General features: G+C 41.0%; 1 protein-coding gene and 1 long non-coding RNA gene across 8 annotated transcripts in view; both read left to right on the forward strand.

Annotated features, from left to right (window-relative positions):
* The first annotated feature begins 980 nt into the window (after positions 1-980).
* The window catches only part of NOX4 (NADPH oxidase 4), a 123,063-nt gene continuing 102,558 nt past the window's right edge, over positions 981-21,485 (forward strand). For 2 of the 7 annotated variants that reach the window (XM_080567545.1, XM_080567546.1), the window contains exons 1-5: positions 3,278-3,519; positions 4,119-4,214; positions 17,975-18,085; positions 19,098-19,182; positions 19,849-19,946. In XM_080567545.1, coding sequence (XP_080423671.1) covers positions 3,463-3,519; positions 4,119-4,214; positions 17,975-18,085; positions 19,098-19,182; positions 19,849-19,946 — 447 coding nt within the window. In that variant the 5' untranslated portion in view covers positions 3,278-3,462. The other 5 variants (XM_080567548.1, XM_080567549.1, XM_080567544.1 and 2 more) reach the window with 5 other exon arrangements.
* Positions 10,375-12,147, forward strand: LOC308182726. Its single transcript, XR_013942028.1, has 2 exons — positions 10,375-10,811; positions 11,717-12,147. It is a non-coding gene; the product is annotated as an uncharacterized lncRNA (long non-coding RNA).

The raw sequence follows: 21,485 nt of genomic DNA on the forward strand, positions 1-21,485 counted from the left end.
AAAGATCCAGTTTCAAAAAAGGAAAGAAATGACACAACATGTAATGCCATAAAAAACACATGCTGTTGCACAGGATATTACTCAGATGGCACAGACCTTAATAGTGACATGCATTTTGATCGCTATTTTACACTTTTGTTGTGCCTACACATTAGAGTAACAGGAAACAGATAAACACAAACAGCATGTAGCCTAAATTAAATAAGAAAGTTCTACAAAATACAAGTTGTTTATGGGGTAACCTGTCCATTTCTGTCTTCTCACGTGATTTCAGTTTTCTCCTGAACACTTTTAATTTGCTCAGTATTTTGTCTTCCAGTGGAAAATAAAACAGAACCAGTGTCCCAAATCTCCTCTTCCTCAACGATCATCTCCCTTCCTCAGATGCGTGCTGTTACCACTTGGCCAGCCTCCCTTTCTGATTTTCCTTCTGCTCCCCCTCATGCTTTCCTGGCTGCACAGTGGCTCACTTGGAGGTTGCTCCCTTCCTTGACCCTGGTGAAGTGCAGTGGTTAGGAAACCTTCCTGGAATGGGAATGCAATGGCCTCAGTTCTTTGTGCTCCATTTCTCCCACTGCTGAGCAAGTTCTTTAGCTGTTAGGCTGAAACCACTTTTCCTGTGCTCTGTAGTGAAACCAGTAAAACATTTCCCTCTCTTCCCGTGAGCCCAGTATTAAGGATAAATACTGGGCAGAGTGAGTCAGTCCCCTTTGGGATGTAGGCAGAATTCAGGGGCTTGTGTGCCTTAATCTCGATTGCAACAGAGCCAGTGTGGTCCCCAGATCTCTCTGCAGACTTGATGGACACAGAGTTGTCCTTGCAACGCGGGCAGTCACTGCAGGAGCTTGCAGGATGATCATGATATGCTGAAAGATGGAGATAACTGGAAGTTTAGGTGATTAGATTCTCGATCACTCTCAGGTACTTGAGGAAAATTCAGGCACCAAAAGCCTTTTAAGCCATACCTCTGATATGCAATACATCTCTAATACAACACATCTCTAATCCTACAACACATCAGCAAACCAGTGTAAAGTACCTGGATAAGCTCTGGGAGCGTAGATTTGAGTGTTGCAGACGTTGATGGGATGTAGACCTGAAGGCGAATGTGGAGTCAGGGTGACTGCTGATGCAGGAGAAACAACCTCGCAAGAAAAGTAGGTGCTCAGTCCTTAAGAGGGACTGCCTGCTTTGACAGCGGTGTGTCCAGCTGGTAGGACAAAGCAAAAGATTTTTCTAACTGGAGAATGGATGTTGAGGAAGACAAGAAGAGATGAGCTGGTGCTCAAATGACCTTTATGAGTCATACAACTTTTGCAGTTATTCAAGTTATATCTACAGCCATTTCTGAGTACTCCTTCCAAGAAGTTTAAAACACATGCTCAGATATCTCTGGGGTTGTTTAAAACAGAGAAAGAAGACAGAAACTTCCAGAAACACCTGTGAAGGCATGTTGACTCAGCCACTTGCAAACAGTCTTTTCTGTGGAGGAAGAACAAAGCTGTCCTAAGGTCAGCCCTGCTCTCTGTCAGCCTGTTCTTGGGACACCAGTTCAAAACCTTTGGCTGTTCCTAGGGAGAAAGAGAGGCAGACATTTTCTACAAAAGCACATTCCTCGCTGTGTACCTAGAAATGCTGTAGGATCCAATGCCGACAGGAGCATGAGTCATGTACCCCACGTGCGGTGTGGTGCTCGTAAGTGGGCAGTGAAGTACAGTTGCTGGAGTGTGAGTCATCAGCTTCATGCGAGTGGGCAGTCGAATCCTGCATGAGCTGATTTTCCAGAGACATTTCTAACGGTATTTTGAAGTATAGCATATGGCATAGGCATATTATTTTGGTTTTGTTTGTGCTTGCTCAGGCTTGAGCCTTAGCCAAGGCCCCACGTTATTAGGCATGACATATCCTACAAGTTTTATTTTCTGTCATTCTGGCTTTGACATGCTCGTCTAGGGAAGTTTCATCATCTGGTTCTCTGTAAGCAGCTTCCATTTGTCTTTATGTTCCAAGAGAAATGAGGAAGTGAGTGGAAATAGCAAACAAGATACATAAACTATGGTATTTCATTTGCAGTTAGCGCTGCTTTGGCATCAAACTATGGTTCTGGTGAGTTTTAAATTTCCAGATACGTATTTTCTCTTTCACCAACTCTCCTTTTAGGGTCATTTGATGATGCAAAATAACTGCTCTCCTCTGTCATGCTTTTCCAAAACTTCACCTTCTGCAGCTGCAGAAATCCTGCCACTTTCTGAGACTGGGCTTCTGCCACAGCCAAAATACCCCCAGCTGATTTTCACAGGAACCACATCCTACTCATACTCCTTAGGGGCACACATAGGTCAGGCACTCTCTCCATCTTTATAGGGACTGGAAAAGGATGGTGCTTTGCTTCCTCCCAGTTTTATCTGGACCCTTGTTATCTGGATCATAAGGAACAGACAACATGGCAACTTTCCTAGTTGTTAGAGGAAGACGGCCAGCTCAAGCTGGATTGCATGAGACTTCTGTGGGCTGCTCCTTGGACTTGGCATCTCCTGGAGAAATAGGCTTGCCCTGCTGTCAGCTGTCACCGCCGCTATCTCAAGGAGCAGCCCTGTGCACCACAATGCCTGCTGCGGAGTGGAAGCTCCCCTGGTGACTCACGAGGGGTGTTGTGTTTGAAAGCTGCTGGCAGCAACGCCTTTTTAAAGCTTTCATGTTAAAATCAGTATCCAGCGTGACCTCCATTCAAAGAAACCTTAGCCAAACCAAAACCTGATGACCACCACAGAAAGCACACCGGTAGCAAGGTGGAGGAGTGAGAACCTGGGCACCCATCCTTGGGGCTGGGGCGGGATTGTGCCCCAGCCTTGGAGGCGTTCAAGGCCACGTTGGATGGGGCTTTGGGCACCCTGGTGTGGTGGGAGGTGTCCCTGCCCATGGCAGGGGGGTGGAACTGGATGGTGTTTTTAGGGTCCCTCCGGACCCAAGCCCTTCTGTGCTCCACACAGCCGGGATGAAGCAAGCTGAGGGGGCTCGGTGCCGGGACCTGTATCCCGCCTCTTCCCCGGCCACCTGAGGGAGCAGGATGGAAATGACACCAGCAGGAGCTGCCCAAGGACCCCGAGGGCGGCCCTAAGAGCGGCTCCTCGGGCGGCCTCTTTGTTTTCCCCCTGAGCCGTCTCAGGGGGGCGGCCGCCGCCGAGCTCCCCTGAGGGGCCCGGGGCTGACCGCGGACAAAGGGGCGGCGGGACCGTGCGGGGGCCGTGTGAGGGCCGTGTAAGATCGCAGCGCACGCCCCGGCGGCCGGAAGACAGGGCGGGTGGTGAGGGGTGGGGAGAGGGGAGGACCGGCTGAGCCCGGCTGAAAAGGAGGGCTCACCCTCCCGTCGCACCCCCAAACCTCCTTCCCGGGTCCTGCCGGTGCTTTTTGTGGTGGGCAGATCCCCTGCACCCCCTCCCTCCCCCCCCCCCCCGAGGCACCATGGCGGTGTCCTGGAGGAGCTGGCTGGCCAACGAGGGGAGCAAGCACCTCTTTTTGGTAGGGCTGCCGGGCGCCTCTGGGGAGAAGGGGTGAAACGAAGAGAAAAGGGGTGAAAAAGGGGTGAGCCGAGGAGAAAGGGGGGTGCCTGGAGCCGTCCCGGTGCCGGGGGCGCTTTGGGGGATGGCGGCGGGAGGCGTGCGGCTGCCGCTGGGCTGCACACGTGGGGACGTTTGTATTTGGGACAATGCCACTGCTGGCCGCCTTCGGGGGGAGAATTTGGGGAAGAAGGGGGGTCGGGGGGTGTGGGGTGGCACTCTGCCTGCCTTTGTGTCGCTTTGTTGCCGGTTTGTGTTCCCAGGGTCCCGAACGGCGGTGGCCGGCTGGAGGCAGGGGGTAGCGGTGCTGCAGGGGCTGTGCCGGCGGTGGCTGGTGCTCACTCACCGACCTGCACCTCTGTGGCTTCTAGGGGCAGTGAAGCTTCCCACCTACCGCTTCAAGGGTGCTGCTTTAAAAATATTTCTGTTAAACGCGAATTTTGTTCTCTCGTTCCACTCAAAACTCTTTATGAAACTATGTGCATATAACTTGCAAATGAAATTAAAACCGGAAAGTTTGTATGTATAACTTCCACTGACAATCTCTTGTTTCTCTTTTAGTTCTTCTGGCTCTCTCTCAATGTGTGGCTCTTCTGGAAAACCTTCCTGCTCTATTATCGAGGGCTCCAGTACTATTATTTACATCAGATGTTAGGGGTGAGTGACCCGGCCGTTCCATTTTGCTCTGGAAGTTGGGATGCTGGGAGAAGGGAAAGGGGACAGAATGCTTTTGCTAATCAAGGATGACACAAACTGCTTGCAAAAGTGGGGAAAGATCAGGTAGGAAATTACTGGGAGGCTGCTGACAGTTATTTAGGAGTAGAAGGTTGACAGTGTTGAAAAAGAGTCACTGAAGTGTGGGACTTTCCCCTCCTTTCCTCCCTTCCCACGTCCCCAGCTGCAGGCGGTCTCACAGGACACAAACGTGCTCTGCAGACCGGAGCTCAACTTTTGTCATCAAAACATTAGCCAGGCTTATGGGCTTGTGCTCCTTTTAGTCTTAATTTGCTGAAGGAACTCATGATAAGTTTTAGTTCTTTTCCATCTCAAGTTGTCATCCTCCTGGATTCTATGTTCTGTGTAAATCTTTGTCATTATATATAATTTTAGTTTTATTTTCTGAAAACAGTCTTGGAATCTGAATGATATACTGAAGACTTGGCTATTTTGATCTGGCAAGGGTAACGTCCACAACTACCAGAACAACCCAAAAAGATAACTTTGGGAAGCGAGATAGGGGCCTGTACCATATCCAGTTACACGGTCACAGTTGCTTGAAATGACTTCTGATCAAAGGGACAGATAAAGTGATAACAATTTTATGAAAAATTCTATAAGGTTGCTCAGAATTTTAGAATCCAAGTACAAATGAAGGAATAAGGTGATGCTTTGTGACACTATGCTGTGCTTGGGAATTGATTTAAATGGGCAAGTTGACATGGGACTGAAGCACAGATGATGCACATCCTAACCTGCTGTAGAACTTCCAGGTTTTATCTTTGGTAGATCCAGAGTATATTTTTTCATATGATGGATAGAAATGCCATAGCTAACCAGTTCCATAAGTTTTTGTGAAACTTGCTTGAAAGTGAGTTGACTAGATTGTACTTGTCTCTCTCTCTTTTTTTTCTCTTTTTCTCCTTCTGGCTGACTCAGTTGTGTTCCAAGAAGTGAATCTTAGCAAAGGAAGTGCAAAAACACAGGAATTAAAATACTTAAATACTTAATGATTATGATGTTTCATGGGGAAAAAACATGAAAACATGTTTAATTTTATGATAATGTCCAATGGCTTTGCAGCCCACTGCATCCATTTGAGAAGAGATTTTGTTCTTGGCAGAGCAAGTCAGTTGTTTATAAAGTGAATGTTCTTGGGTCAACATGTTGGGCCAGATTGTCAGCTGATATCAATCAGCAAAGTTCCTTTCAATTCAGAAGACTTGTCTGCCTTGTACCAGCTCATCGTCTGGCCATTTTTTGGTTTTCTTCCGCTTCAAAATGAAAAACACACTAAGTAGTATAATGCAGCTGGATCTGGGTATTCAGAACCTGTGAGATGATTCAAGCGACAGATTCATTGTCTTGGTTAGGAGTTGAGGACCAGAAGGCCATGTGTTTGAGTTAGTCTAACACAACATCTTTAACTGTGGAAATTTAGACAATTTTTAAAATAAAGAGGAAAGTGAAGTCTATAAGATACTTTTAGTCAAAGCTGCGAAAGTAATTTTAAAACTTTGAAAACATTAAAGACTAAAACATTCTCAAAACTTGCTTACTTACAGTTTGTCTAAATACAAGTTTTGGATGCCAAAGTTAGGTTTCTCTTTTTAATATATTTATATGTGTGCATAAATCATACAGATTGGGCTCAATTTTTACAAGCCTTGCAAAACAATTTTAGCCTCTTCAGGAAACAGAGAGTAAGCACAGCCATGCTACAGCTGCTTTTAAAAATCTGTGTGGATTTTTGCACCTCTACATGGGTTTGCATAGCCACTGGCCATTTTCTGGCCTGTCTCCATAACTAGCCTGAGTTCTGTTCCATTCATTGGTGAGTGGCTTGCAGTGTCTCTGTGAGCTATTTCTTGATATTTAAAATTTCTGACATCTAGATGAAAATTCATCAATTGTAATTCAACAGTTGTTGTGTTTTCTGTTTGTTTGTTGTAGTCTTAACAGGATGAACTTGTTTAACAAATACTTTCCTGAAAATTAGTTTATTTTTCCAACCAGGCAACAACTAATGGCAGAAAGGAATGGCTTTTTTTTTTTTTTAATTAAAAAAAAGTCTCATGTTTCTCAGTGAGGTCTATTAAAGACTTTTTTTTTTCTCTTTTTGTATTCTGTGTTAATGTAAAATCTTAAGAATTTGCTCACTTGCAGCAATAAAAGATTTACAACTGCTAATTTTGTTGTTTAGCAAGTAACAGGACAGAGAAGAAGAAGAGTTGACATAGGAAATCAGATTGTGATAATAAAATGAAGTCTTGGACTGAATATCCAGAATATATTCAACTCTGCTATGTTTTCATGCCATTTCTTTTCATTCATATGTGAAGAAGAATGAGGTTATTCTTTCCTCAGTGGTCACTGAAATGGTTCACTTTCCATCAGCCTTCTACAGACGGAAGCTCGTTTTTGTTCCTTGCCAATTGTATCCTCTGCAAACTTAAACAAGATACTTAGCACGGGATTTTAAAATTATTTTACTATTACTTTAACAGTTTAAAAAATATTGTTATCTGAACTCAGATACATCTCTGAATCTTTCTGATGCTTAATTCTACATCTGCAAAAAGGCAACAATAGCACAGTGGTGTCCAGGGAGCATGAAGAGAACACATAAGTCAGAGACAGTGAAGTGGTTAGGAAGAGCACATCATTCTACACCACAAAATTTAGTGGGTAAATTTATGTTGTCAAACATTACCGCTTTGCTCAGTTTGAATCTTGCTGAGGAGGCCATGAATTCTTCGTTGTGGAATCTCCATCCCTGGAGGTTTTCAAAGGATCATAGAATTATTTAGGATGGAAAAGACCTTCAGGATCATCAGGTCCAACCATCAATCTTACCTACTGAGTCCCATCACTAAAGCATGTCCCTTTATGCTGCAAAATTGACTGGGCAAAACACTGGGCAAACTTTGTCTGAGTTTGGTGTTGAACGTACTTGAAGTTGGAGGTTGGAAAAGAGACTTCCCAAGGCCCCATCCAACCTGAACAATTCTGCAATTATATGATTCTTGCAGAATAAGTTAAACAAGAACCTGGTAGATTTAAAACCCTTCCCAGTACTTCTGCCTTGATGAACTGTCTTTTCCGATACTTAATTACTTGCAGCACTGCAGATCATAGTTTTACTTCATGAATATATTCATTGCTGCTGGTTCAGGAACATGATACAGATAAAGAAACTCAAATTTTCATAATTTAGTAAGTGTAAACTTCTGGCATTAAGTAGCCTAAAGAAGAGGAGGATGGGTAGGAACACAACAGGCTCTGATTACTTAAGAGTATGGCAAAGTGGAAAGGCATATTCTCATCCGTGTGTTTATGATAGATACAACAAGACAGATGTGAATTACAGAAAGGAAAATTCATAGATAACCTGACTTGAGTCCAGAATTTTCATTGTTGGAGGTTCTGTTTGCTCAGTCAGATAAATTGTCCAGATGATTTATTTCCCTGCAGACTTCCAGATTTATCCCTTCACATAATCTTGGCTTTTTTTTTCTTTTTTTTTTTTTTTTCCCCAACAAGCTTGCTTGCATCTGACAAACAAATTTAGTCCCGTGTTCAGTATTGGCCTTAGTGCAGAACTCAAACCTTGCTTTTAACAGCATTAAACAAAATACCTTTTTCTTGGTGCTTGACTTCAGCATTGGACTCATTTTGTCATAGCATAAAAGGTCTTTCTTTCCCTTTTCACTCACTAGTCCTCGATCAAGTAAATCTAATGTAGTTAAATGGACATTAATACATGAGATAAGCTTCTGGGTTTCACACCGAAGTGGAGAAAATGCATTCTCAGAAAGGGTCTTCTTGAGAAAGGATTGAATAACTGAAAATGGGACTGAAAAGGAAAGTGCTTTCTCAATTTATCTATACAATTGCTGCCTTCTTACTGTGCTGGCTGTACTGTGCATTACATTTGTCATCTTTATTTGCTACCTGGAATACATTCTGGATGTTCTAGCATCAAATGGAAATTTGTCTCTGCTAATTTATTATGACAGTAAAGATTTTGGTAATTTTGCCAAATTCTGCTTCCATTGATCCTTATGCATTGGCCATGCGGCGTGTTTCCCCCACGCATGTAAACGTTGAAGGGAACTGTGTATCTTGACCCCTTATATTCTTTAATATTAGTGTGTTTCTGCTATTTAATTGTTTTGTAACTAGTGTATTTGGGATTTGTTCTTCAAGGTGCTACATGTAGCAAAAATGTTTACTAATAGAGTTAGGTTACTATGGAAGCTATATAGGTGTGTGTGTAAACAGGATTTCCTTGTGAAGACTGAGGCCATTACTCCACAAGACCTTCTCTTGATAGTCCCCTTGAACTATAAACAGATATTTTCTTACGTTCTCTTCGCCTCATTCATGATTTTTTGTTTGCTAAAACATTTTTCTTTCATCCCTCTGTCCTTCCTGGACATTCCACAGATCAGCATTATTGCTAAGATTAGTTTCAGTTATAAACCAATGTGTTTATAATGTGTTTTTTTGCGACATACAGTTCTTGTATTTACTTGGTTTTTGTGGTCATTGTTTGTGTTGTTGTTTTTTTTAAGGTCAAGTGGCAGTTGTCCTGTGAAGGACATCTAAATTGTTACCATTTATGAAAGAACTTCCACCTTTGAAGAACTTCTTGTGAAACTTTTAATAGTGGGAGTATAGTAGAGGTACCTCTTAAAGGAGTGCTGAAATTTTTACCACTGTATATGTTAAAAATACCATGTCCTGTTGACATCACTGCTCCTACTTCCAAGATGATCATGGTGCAATACTCTGTAGAACAGAGCGTAATTATGGCCAAAACGTTTATTTGGTTGAACATAGGTTTCCTGTAGTAGGCCAACAGTGGCAGGTCTTAAAATAGCTTCATTACATTCTAGAAGACTGTTTTTACAGACCGTATTATCCACTGTGTTATGGTAGGGGGAAATCATTCAGCGTAAAGGGAGCCTTAGTAGCAGGTGTAAGATCACTTCTGTGTGACTGTGACTCAGATATGGCAATAAGCAACTTACTGCTACGGCCCTGTGTTGCAGTGTGTTGTGGCCCTCCTGGGGGGCTCAAGTATTCTTAATCTCTTGATTTCGTGACTGACCTTCAGTAGTTGAGATCTTGCTGCATCTCGCACGATCAACTGTTCAAGCTGTTGTTGCTAATTAACACATAAAATGCTGTCACACTTTGATATTGCTGCAGAAGGGTGAGTCAAACACTCAATCTGGAAGATAACTTGAAATCTCTTCCAGGCCTTGTGTGTGTCATTTTGCCTGGCACAAAAAGAAACCTGTAATTTAGCAGCACTGACAAAAGGTGGTTTTTTATTAGATTTCCTGGGGTCAGGATTATAACAGATTAAATTAACTGATTAATAAATACGAACATTTGGTCTGAAATCTAAGTGAATGCACTATTTTTGGAGATTATTAGAGAAGTTGGAAGCTAATAGAAAATTCCAGTTACTTTCTTCAGATTGTGTGACTGATTTAAGCATAAGGAGAAGTACATCTAACACAAAGGGACTATATATGAAGTGAGAACATGACCTAAATATGTGAACAGAAAGAGAAGGAAAGTCATTAAGGAATGCCTGATAGGTGAGGTTCAAGTGAAGGGTGGTAATACTGATTCTCATTAGTGCAGGGAAAATAAACCACATTACATAAAAGAATTAAAAATACTGTTGCCATCCACTCCTGATGTTTCTCCCTTTCTATAATGTCACATCCAAGTTCTGATTCATAAATACATGGGAAAAGACTGAACTTGAGACTTGAGTTGACACAGAGATTTTTTGTTTGTTTGTTTTTTAAAGAACTGCTAGTTTTTTGTTTATTTCTAATATATTTTTCTTTACAGGTATGATTCAAATATGTTACACTACTTAATCTGAAAGTAATTTTAAAGTATTGCAGTACAACAGGATGTGATTTAACATATTCCTGCCTTCAAACCTTCCATCTCACGAAGAAGACCAAGTCAACCTTTTTTAGAAGTTTTCACATGTTCCAGTAGATTTCTACTACCCTTACATTTTCCTTTCATTCAGCTGCTTTTTTTTCTTTCTTTTTTTTTTTTTTCTTTCTTTTTTTTTTTCTTTCTTTTCTAGATCTCCAGCTAGATTTGGCATGCCTAGGGGGTAATATAGCTATCCTGTACAATTCAGATCTGTCCTTCATCTTAGATTATCTGTGCTCTGTCTTTCAAAACAAGGAGTATTCTGTGAAGAAAAGGAAGTCAGGTGAAATGGAGGCACATTGTGCAGCACAGTTTATCCCACCTATGAAAATAAATATTTTTAGCAGCTCTGGTACTGATTTGGGGAGGTGGTCTTCAGAATCTGTCTTTAGAACAGCATGTTGCTTATGGGTCTTCCCACAGTCATTGAAGTTGTTCTGAATCCTAGAATCATAGAATAATCCGAATTTGAAAGGACTCACAGGCATCATCAAGTTCAACTCATAGAAGATTGAGGAAGTTCAAAGAAGGGCCTAGAGAAAGAGAGAGAGACAGTAACAGGTATGATGTCTCTTCTCCATCATGACGGTTAGGATTGTTGCATGTAAACAGTGAAGGTATGAGAATGAGAGAAATGTCACTTTTAGGTATGGAAGGATTTGTGATAGTCTGCCTTTTTTTTTTTTCTCACAAGGTAGTCTTAAAAGGTGAGACAGGGTAATATATGCTGAAGTCTTCCTGAATTCTCCTCTCCAATGCATTTTGCAACCATGTATTGAATACTGGATTTTTCTGCACAGCAGTTGCAGCTTATGTTCACTGTCTTTATAGCTAACAAACTGGGGCAATTCTGAGGTATGCAGTAAATTATTTTAGCCATCAACCAAATACTCAAAGTTTTTGCCTAGTTATGGAGAAGCACATTTTCATAACTTTGCTACTGGCAACACTCAGAACATGTGATGAGAATTGACTCTTTGCTTCTCTGTTCTACTTAGCATGTTGTGTTAGCATGCAGTGATATCTGGAGTACATGCACTATATATCTCTGGAGCACTTTTCTGCTGCTGTGTAGAAGGAAAAGTCTGTGATTGCTTTATACTTGTCTGGAGAATAAATCTTGCCTAGTTTTTGGGGTACCAGCTTCACGTTTATAGTGAGTCCAGTTCTGTACTATGGGTGCCGCAGGTTTCCTCTGTGAATTTGATTAATCCTCTAGTTTTTCTATGCTTCTTCACCCCTCCATGAAATGGGATAACAGTATGTGTTGTACTGGGTATGCAGAGTACAGAAGGAAGTTGTCAACTGCTTAGATTTGGTATCAGTGAAATTAGATGAAGGAGAGTGTCCAGCAGAGTTTTTGGGAATGTGTTTTATTTCTCTTTTTGATCCTAAAGCAATTTCATATACTACTAATATGAAATAACACTCCTTTTTTTTTTTCCTTGACACGACGATAATCTTAGGAGGAAGAGAGGATTATATTTCTCTTACTTCTGAGCTAGTTAACGAGGCTATATATTCCCTTCTAGAAACAATGAGTTGCCTGGGAGCAAAATACCTGCTTTTATTCTATTGTTGATTAACAATTCAGCAATGCACTATGTTAATTTGTTTCTATGCCACCCAGGCAATGCAAAGGAAATCAAGAAGGAGACCACTTGGAAACCATTTGGAAAGAATTAGTTTCATGGGGATATTTTAAGCCTTTGGATATATGTTAAGAGTAAACTTAGTACTGTGTTATTCTTCTGGGTCTTGCATGAATTGTGATTCTAAGAATTTCTAACTGTATTTCTTTACCATTGTTTTCAAATTGTTCATGAGCTTGCTTCAGCAAACATTGGTTCATTTAAGCTTTACTCTGAAGAAATAAAATTGGACATTCATAAAAACTATTTCAATCACACTTTCCTAGAAGTGCACTGCATTACTGGGAAAATTCGTTTCCTGCTTTTTTCTTTTCCCCCACTGTGCGTATGTTGATAGCATTTAATTAGAATTAATGTTAGGGCATTGTTCCATAGGAATGGCGTTATGAATGAATATGTGCTATTTGTTAAATAGTGGCATGGAAAAACACAAAAGGAGGTTAGTAGGGTGTCTTCTTTGACAGCCTCACTACAGCATATTGTATTTCAGTAGAGGGTGAGTAATATTCCTTCTCCCTTTGCTGCTCCCTCCATTGTCTGTCTGTATACTTACAAGATGCATGTCGTGAGTTGTTCATACAAAATATGAGTTTTATATTACTGGTGAAATCAAAGTGTGACTCCAGTAACTTGAAACAATAGCTTTTTCTTCAAAAACTGGATTTATATGACAAGTAATGCAAAACTAATGATGGACAAGCCAGGCTAGATTATAAAAAAAAAAAAAAAAGACCGTATCTTCTCAGAAAACTTAGTTTTAAGAAGTTATCTAGCCACATTTCATGCTGTAGTCTCCTTGTATTTGTGGAAGGACTTGAAAAGCTGGAACCAAGTTTTTACTTAATCTTTTTCTACTTACAGCTGCTTCAACATTTTTGTACCAGTTAGATCGTGTCATTTTCCTAGTTTCTTACAAGAAGTCATTTTATTCATTTAATATTATATGCTTTAAAAGTAACTCTACTTCAGAATATTCCAAATTAGACTATTTGGTTGAAGTTTTCCAAATAGAATAGTTGTGCCTGATAAAGGAAGTCTTGGATAACTGATACCTTGCCTGGTTTATGTTTAAACTTGAAGACAACATAAATTTTTGAGAAGCTCATGATGTATCATGTAGGTCATAGACTAATAGAATATCCTGAGTTGGAAGGGACCCCTAATGATCATGGAGTACAACTCCTGGCTATACGCAGCACCATCCAAAAATCAGGCCTTATGTCTGAGAGCATTGTTCAAAACCTTGAACTCCAGCAGCCTCAGTGCTGTGACCACTGCCCTGGGGAGCCTGTCCCAGTGCCCGACCACCCTCTGGGTGCAGAACCTTTCCCTAACACCCAGCCTGACCCTCCCCTGTCCCAGCTCCATGCCGTTCCCTCGGGTCCTGTCGCTGTCCCCAGAGAGCAGAGCTCAGCGCCTGCCCCTCCGCTCCCCTCGTGAGGGAGCTGCAGGCCGCCATGAGGCCTCCCCTCAGCCTGCTCTGCTCTGGGCTGAACAAACCAAGGGAACTCAGCTGATCCTCATATGTCTTCACCTCTAGACCCATCAGCATCTCTGTAGCCCTTTGGACACTCTGCTAGATTTATGTCCTTTTCATGCTGTGGCACCCAGAACTGCACACAGTATTCAAGTGAGGCTGCAGCAGCGCTGAGCAGAGCAGGACAATCCCTCCCTTGCCCACCTAGCAATGCTGTGCTGGATGTACTCCAGGGTTGGCCCTTTTGGCTGCCAGGGCACACCGCTAGCTCATGTTCAACTTGCTGGCAACCAGAACCCTCACATACGTTTCTGCGGGGCTCCTCTCCAGCCTCTTGTCCCCCAGACTGTACATACAGCCAGGGTTGCCCCTTCCCTGGTGCAGAATCCAGCACTTGCTCTTGTTAAGCTTCATACAATTGGTGATTGCCCAGCACTATAATTTGTCTAGATCTCTCTGCAAGGCTTCTCCACCCTCAATGGAGTTAACAGCTCTTCCATATTTAATGTGGTCTGCAAGCTTATAAGTATACTTTCAAGTCCTGTGTCCAAGTTATTTCATAGAATCATAGAATCACAGAACAGTTTCAGTTGAAAGCGACCTTAAAGATCATCTAGTTCCAAGCCCCCTGCCATGGGCAGGGACACCTCCCACTAAATCAGGTTTATGAAAATACTAAAAAGAAATGGCCCTAAAATGGAGCCTTGCAGAACCCCACTATAGTGACTGGATCATATAATACACGACCATATGAAATAGTAGTGATTAGGTCGTATAATAGAAAATACTATCAATTTCTAAATGCTTTACTTTAGAGTATCACTTTTTTTTTTTTTTTTTTGGCTTTTGGGCATTTATCAAGAGCTACAAGAATTTTTTAAGTGTTCTTCTGAGTTTTGTATAAATGTTCTATATTCTTGTTTTTCAAACCATGCTCATTTAATCACTGAAATTCTGTAGCACATCAGCAAGCTTTAATAAAGCTGCTTATATGCTTCTAATGACCATGCTTTGAATTTATTGCTTTTATGAGGTGTATAGCTCATTTTTCATTTCCCTTTAGAGGAAGAATAATTAATGAAAATAGAGATAGTTTTGTATATGCAAGTGGCACGTTATAGAGACATTTTACTTGTTATTAAGTTTAATGATTTCAAGGGTACTGCTATTTTCTCTAATAGTCCAAAAATATTTATTGGTGTTCTAAAGTCACTTTAAGCTAATGTCTGCAAAGATAGAGGAATATTTATTGTGGTTGTTCGTACCATTTTTTTAAAATCATACTTTGAAGTGGAAAGTGAGATTCAGCATTGAGTAAAATCTCAGTTGCTGAGGTTGTAGTCATTGTAGCTGGTGCTCAGTTCTAGTCACTTGGGCTCTGGACCAGCTTGGGGAGTCCAGAGGAGGAAAGAGAGGATGACCTAAAGTCTAAAGAACATGGTGTATGGGGGAAGAGTAACTGGGAAAAAGATTGTTTAGCCTGTAGCAGCGCACACTTGCAGCCCAGAAGGCAGGCTGCCTCAAATGAGAAGTGGCCAGCAGGTCAAGGGAGGTGATTGTCCCCGTCTGCTCTGCCCTTGTGAGGCCCCACTTGGAGTACTGCGTCCAGGTCCGGGGCCCTCAGCACAAGAAGGATGTGGGACTGTTGCAGAGGGTCCAGAGGAGGGCCACGAAGATGATCAGAGGGCTGGAGCACCTCTCCTAGGAAGACAGGATGACAGAGCTGGGGATGTTCAGCCCGGAGAAGAAAAAGCTCTGGGGGAACCTCATTGTGGCCTTTCAGTACTTAAAGGGGACTTTTGGAGAGCGACTCTTTGCTCAATCAGATATTGTCAGGACAAGGGGGTTTTAAACTAAAAGAGGGGAGATTTAGATTAGAGATTAGGAGGAAATTCTTCACTCAGAGGGTGGTGAAGCACTGCAACAGGCTGCCCAGAGAAGCTGTGGATGCCCCATCCCTGGAGGTGTTCAAGGCCAGGCTGGATGGGGCTTTGAGCAACCTGGGCTGGTGGGAGGTGTCCCTGCCCATGGCAGGGGGGTGGAACTGGATGGGCTTTAAGGTCCGTTCCAACCCAAACCATTCTGTGATTCTAGGAAAGAAAACCAAAGAGTCAATTAGAAGCCCTCAGATATTTGAAGAGTTGCTGCTGGAGGGTAGAACACAGACTTTTATCATAGAAACGGAGTGAAGTTACAGATGAAATAGAAGCAAGGGAGGTTTTATGTAAAGGAAAAAAAAAAGGACTAACAATTTATTGGAAGAAATAGTAGAGGAGGGGGAGAGTGTAGGAATAGACTAGATGACATGGTCCATTATAGTCTTATTTTCTTTAACTCAGCAGGTTGGAGATGCCTCTGTTATAAACGTCTCAGTGTAATTTCTGTAGGATTTACTCAGTGGATATTTGCCAGAGATCACGCTCTATGTGGCAGACGGCAAGGTAGAACACTTTTTTTAGGGTAACCGCTTCTATTTCTCACGACCAGCTTTAAGAGAAGGTGCCCTTATGACTACTTTGTTTTGTGGAAGCTGGTAATGTCTGGTGAGACAGTCCCTAGCACTCAGTTTCAACTAAATAACATAAAGCAGCCAGAAGAAGAAAGGGATTTAGGTGGAGAGCTTGATTCTTCAGTTAGGTTGAACATGTTTTACCTTCTGTTTACCTAGTGATCTTGTGCCCTACAAAGAAGACACTACAGAAGATACTACACTGTAGAAGATACTACAAAGAAGAGAGGGTACAGGGGTTACTAATTGTGAGAGCAGGCACAAAGCTGCTTTCCCTTCCTATGGAATAACCAACAATTTATATACAACATAATCCTTCACGGTGTGGTGTTTTTTTATATTTCATGATACTGAGAAGCTCCCGTCATGCCCTTGTGCTTGTGATCTTGCTAGACATGGTGGATGCCTGTTACTTTTCTTTGTTTTACTAGTTTGTGTTTTATCCATTTCTGTAACACGTAGATAAGTCTGTAAAAAAGCATGTAATAAGCACTAGGAATTTTCAAATAAAAAGGCTTTTCTAATAATTTTGTAAAAAATGATATTTCCAAGTAAATTTAAAAAAATTGTTTCTCTCTGATTTTTTTCTTCTTGATAAGAAAGATGCAAATGCAATCTGATTATTTTTTTTTGACTGAGAAATAATAGGTGCCCTCTTTTTGACATGAAGTTCCATAATAGAAAATTGATAAATCTTTAATAACTATTAATTATATGATGTGTATATGTTCAAAACACCTTTTCAGGATTTGAGTTATCTTACGGAATTATGCTGTGTTTTAGCAGCATAATGTGTTTTAGAGAACATCGTAAGACATACCATTCTAGAAATCTGCTGACATTCTAAAAGCATCTTTTATAAAAGCTAATAAAATGGTAATTCAGCCTAATAGCTGGGAGAACAATGGCATCTTGCTAACTTCTTTAAAATTCATAAATGAATGAGGGACTATAATAAGCTGAAAAAATACAGGGTTATGACACTAATGCATGCTTTGTTCATTTATTTGACAAGTGTTTTTGTTCTAATTATGTAAGTTCCAAATATACCAGTAAAAGCATTAGTGAAATTAGATTTCAATAATTTTCCCAGATAGTGAGTAGTTAAGAGAACCTGCTTTCTTTGGGTCCAAATATCACGTTGAATAGTGTGAATGGATGAGGAGTTCAGTGATGATACCTAACGGCCCTTGAAATACTATTACCATTTCAGTTTAAATAAATCAATATTTTTTTTACATGCTTTTCTGGCTTGCTAACCGGAAAATCATTACACTTCTCTTGTATGGCTCTCTAGGTTCTTTATAGTATTTATCCCTCTTTCCTACTCTAATGATATCTGTTGAAGCTTTTGGGTGATTTCTCAGTGGATATTTCTGTTGTCTCAGATATCATAGAATCATAGAATATCCCGAGTTGGAAGGAACCCATAAGGATCATTGTTGCATGCGGTTGTGAGCACCGATGAGGGTATTAGCTCTTTCAAAAGAAAGCTGTCAGTTGCTGACATTATTGCTGTTACTTCTGAGCTGGTGCAGTTCAACTGAACTTGGATTTTATATCAGTTTCAGTTCTTTATGAAATGACCTAATGATGAAATTCTGTCTGTTTTATTCTCCTTTTATGCAGCTAAGAAAAAGCTGTTATGAATGGTAGGTAGCTGCTATAGAGCACTCATGGCATTGCATCAAAATGCAAACACTGAAAACCAGGGAACAAAACCTTCTCCTTCATTTCTTTCCAGAAATGATAGCCACACACCTTTTTGTTCCTTTTAGGGTCTGGTTTTAGTAATTCTTTTAGGGTCTTCAAGGCCAATCCTTTCCCCCAAACAAAATTATTTTTTAAAAATTATTATTATTATTTTTTGATGCAGAGGCGGGAGCTGTTTCCCCTCAGAGAACAGGGTAGCATGCCAGGCATACAGTTGTATATGTAAAAACATTGTGAAACTCCACTATTCTGATCATTCAAGAGAACATGGGAGCTGTTTAAGCAGGAATAGAAAGCAGTTTTAATACTGATGCCTGAACTGTTACGAGCATTTTTTTCTCCTTATTATCTAACTCTTGCTGTATTTGTTCAGCTAGGATTGTGTGTTAGCAGAGCTTCAGCATCTGTCCTCAATCTCAACTGCTGCCTGGTCCTTCTACCAATGTGCCGTGTTCTCCTGGCCTTCCTCCGAGGGTCTCAGAAGGTAAGCACTGTCCTCAGAATGCAGCAGGTAAGAAGAAAAAGGCCCTGGTTTATGTTGAATCTAATAATAATAGACAAAAACTGTTACATTGCTGTTTATTATACAGTATATGCTGTCATGGTGTAGGTAGTACAAAAATGCATGACAGTTTTAAAGACATTTATTTGGCTGGCATTGTCTGGTTTGATTGGACATTTCATGTAGGTTTCTTGAGGTCATTTTTGAGGGACATGGGCTTACTGAGAACTTTGACCAGATGAGGTCTGCTCCTTCTTTCCCAACTCTAATGTTAAGGCCATCTGTGTCCCCTCTACTGCTTCACTGTAGTATTCAAGAGTGAAATGAGCTTCACCTCTGCATGACCTGAAGTGTCCCACTGGAGATGATGAAACTCTAAATAAAAATACCCAAGCTGATATATAAGTTATCATGGGAGAAAAATAAAAGTTCAGGCAAATCCAGGAGGGCTTGTTTTCTATATCCGTATTCAGTAAACAGTAGTTGAGCTTGTTTGTGATTCACCAGTTGCTCTGACAGAAATATAAGTATGCTTTTCAGGAAATAAGTGTTTTCTAGATGGTTGCAAACCCACCAGTTCTATTCATTGTGTGGCAGTAACAATAAGTTTGGGTGCCTGTAGATGCAAATATATATGCAATTATACATAAATCATAGGCGTACATTGATCTCTTTTCCTCTGTTCTGCTCACTTAAGAAGTCAGTGACTCCTAGAACAATTAGTGCAAGAATTTGTGAATTTTAAGGCCAGAATAGACATTATTTTATGGGCTCTTAGCATCTTTGTAATAGATAGTAACTGCAATTTCTTCATGAAGACCTCAAAATTGCCTTGTGCTTATAGTTCTGTATTTTTTAGATTGGAGTACTGTTCTTACAAGGTTATTAAACCTAGTAAAAGCTGAATTTGCTGTTTAATTGCCGCATTTGCTGGTAGCATTTTTTTCTTTGCTTTGTTTTAGAAGAGAGAGTGCTTGAATTCTTCTCTTATTAGGTTGCCAGCAGGAAAACCAGAAGGCTGATAGACAAAAGTAAAACTTTCCATGTGACATGTGGTGTAACAATATGCATCTTTTCAGGTAAGATTTTATCGTGCTGAGCAGCACCTTGTTTGGGAAACGCATTACACAAAGCAGTATTTTGTGGTTTTTCTTTTACAGTACGTTTGGGGGTAGTCTTGCTCTGTGCTTCCCTGCCTCAAATTGTGAATGCTTTCTCAGCTGTGTGTGGGTTTTGTCTTATTTTTCCTTTATACACATAAGCTTACATTCTAGGGCTGAGGCTTTCCTTAAAATTCCAGTTTCTGGAAGGAAGAGGCAGGTATATGAAATCAGGTCAAAATCTGCCAAGTGATTCTAGTTGTGCCTCAGGAATTTGAGTGAAGAGGCAGGGTGCTACAGATTTTATTGCAGTGGAGGCAAATACCCTGTTCAGTGAAGAAGAAACATTGTTTGGTGGACACCTTTGAATGTTGTCTCCCAGCTGAAGCATGACGGTACAGAAATGATTGCTTATAGTGTAAAAAAAATAAAATTGTAAAATGCATGCAATTTTCTGCTAGGGATATCTATTATCTAATTTACTTTAGTAAAAATATTCCATAGGCCGTGATGCATCCCATGCAGGTGATGGGATTGTTGCTTGGCATTTGAGTAGCCACTTTTCTTTTGTTCAGGGCAACATATGCCTCTTTTTTATGGATCTCAGTTTTTCTATGTTTTTTTCTTTTTTTTTTTTTTTTTTAGTCTTACATGTTGCTGCTCATCTGGTGAATGCTCTTAACTTCTCTGAGAACTACAATGAAGACTTTCTGGCAATAAATGCAGCACACTATCGTGGTGAGGTGAGCCAACCATCCTTTTATATTCTGATTTTGATTATAGAATTTAAATATTGGAGTATTTGTATATACAATTCTACTGTATGATCCAACCTGTGATCTACACAGCACTGCGGGTTTTGTATGGTGAAAATACACTGTCATATAGATTGCTGTGGATTTTATTCCATCCTCTGGACAAAGCATGTATTAAGGATCTTGCTAAACCTGCAGGATTCACACCTATTTGACTATGAGGTAGAAAATGCTGCCATCAAGTCCTTTCACCTTGCTCTTTGTTCTCCTCATTGCCTCCTGCTTCTCTCTGTTCCTTGAGTAAAGCTAGTTGAGAGGCTTCTGCTGTTGGGGAGAACCCATTCTGCATTTCCAGCATAGCATTATAGCATTGTGGATATAATGCTGTGTGATATATATATATATATATGCTGGGAATTAGAGGACAGTGAGACTTGAGACTAATTTGCACTTTTAAACTGCAATGGGAACTGTAGTATATATGCTAAGAGTGGAATTAGTTGTCTACATCAACTGGGCAGCAAGCTGATTTCTACTTACGAAATACTTTGTTTGTGTGACTTGTCTGCCTGTGATGCAGATCTTTTGAAGGCATACCAGAGCCCTAGTTCTTCCTGCAGGTGCTTGCTTCTGCATTTGGCACTGGAGAGATATTTGCAGATTTCAGGATTGAGACCAGATTCCAGAACTTTCTTCATTGGGCTACGATCAGGTTCTGTCTTGTTTATATTCATTCTAGTCTCAAGTCCACATTTCTTTTCTACCAGCTTCATTGGGAAAGATTTAGAATGATCCCATCCCAGCTGCATCCTTTCCTGGAAAAGGAGGGCTTGAGTCAGCCCTGGCCCAGAAGGACCAACAACCAAGGTCTTCTACTCCCTGGTGAATGACCTAATCACAGAGCTATTCTATGGGAGACAGACATACCAACACCAACTATTGTGCTGAAGTTCTGGATTGAACTCAAGTGTCTGCATGTGTTAGGAGTGGTCTAGTTAGACATATTCTCATCAGGAAGGTTGCAGGGGTTTCCTCAGGCAAGAACAGGCCACGGAGTGCATGGCAGCCTGTACTATGCAGACCTAAGAATTTTTCAACAGCAAATAGACATAGCAAGTTTTTAGTACCTCTAGGATGAAAACCTCCTGGATTTTAGGTACTCTAATAGCTCTTTAATCTCTCAGATTGAATTCTGCTTAAACCTGTTTTGGTAACTGTTGTGAGCAGTCTGGATGCTACTGTCATCTTCCGTTCATGGCTGGAAGCGTGTTTACATTTGGATGCAGAGAGGTCAGGGAAAAAACGCTTAGTTTTTCCTGATCTGTGTGAAAATCTCTTATCTCCCCTCCCTGTCCCTAGGTTTTACTGCAAGTTTTTTTTTTTGTTTGTTTGTTTTTCTAAAAAAAAAAAAAGCTTTTCTCCACAGTGAAGACAAAAATCTCAGGAGGCTTAGGACTTGGAGTGAAGCACTTTTCTATGATGACGACAAATCTCCTCTTCCCCTCCTCAAAGATGTTCTCTACTTCC

This window comes from Anser brachyrhynchus (assembly GCF_964034855.1).
Source record: "Anser brachyrhynchus genome assembly, chromosome: 1".
Lineage (NCBI taxonomy): Eukaryota > Metazoa > Chordata > Aves > Anseriformes > Anatidae > Anser > Anser brachyrhynchus.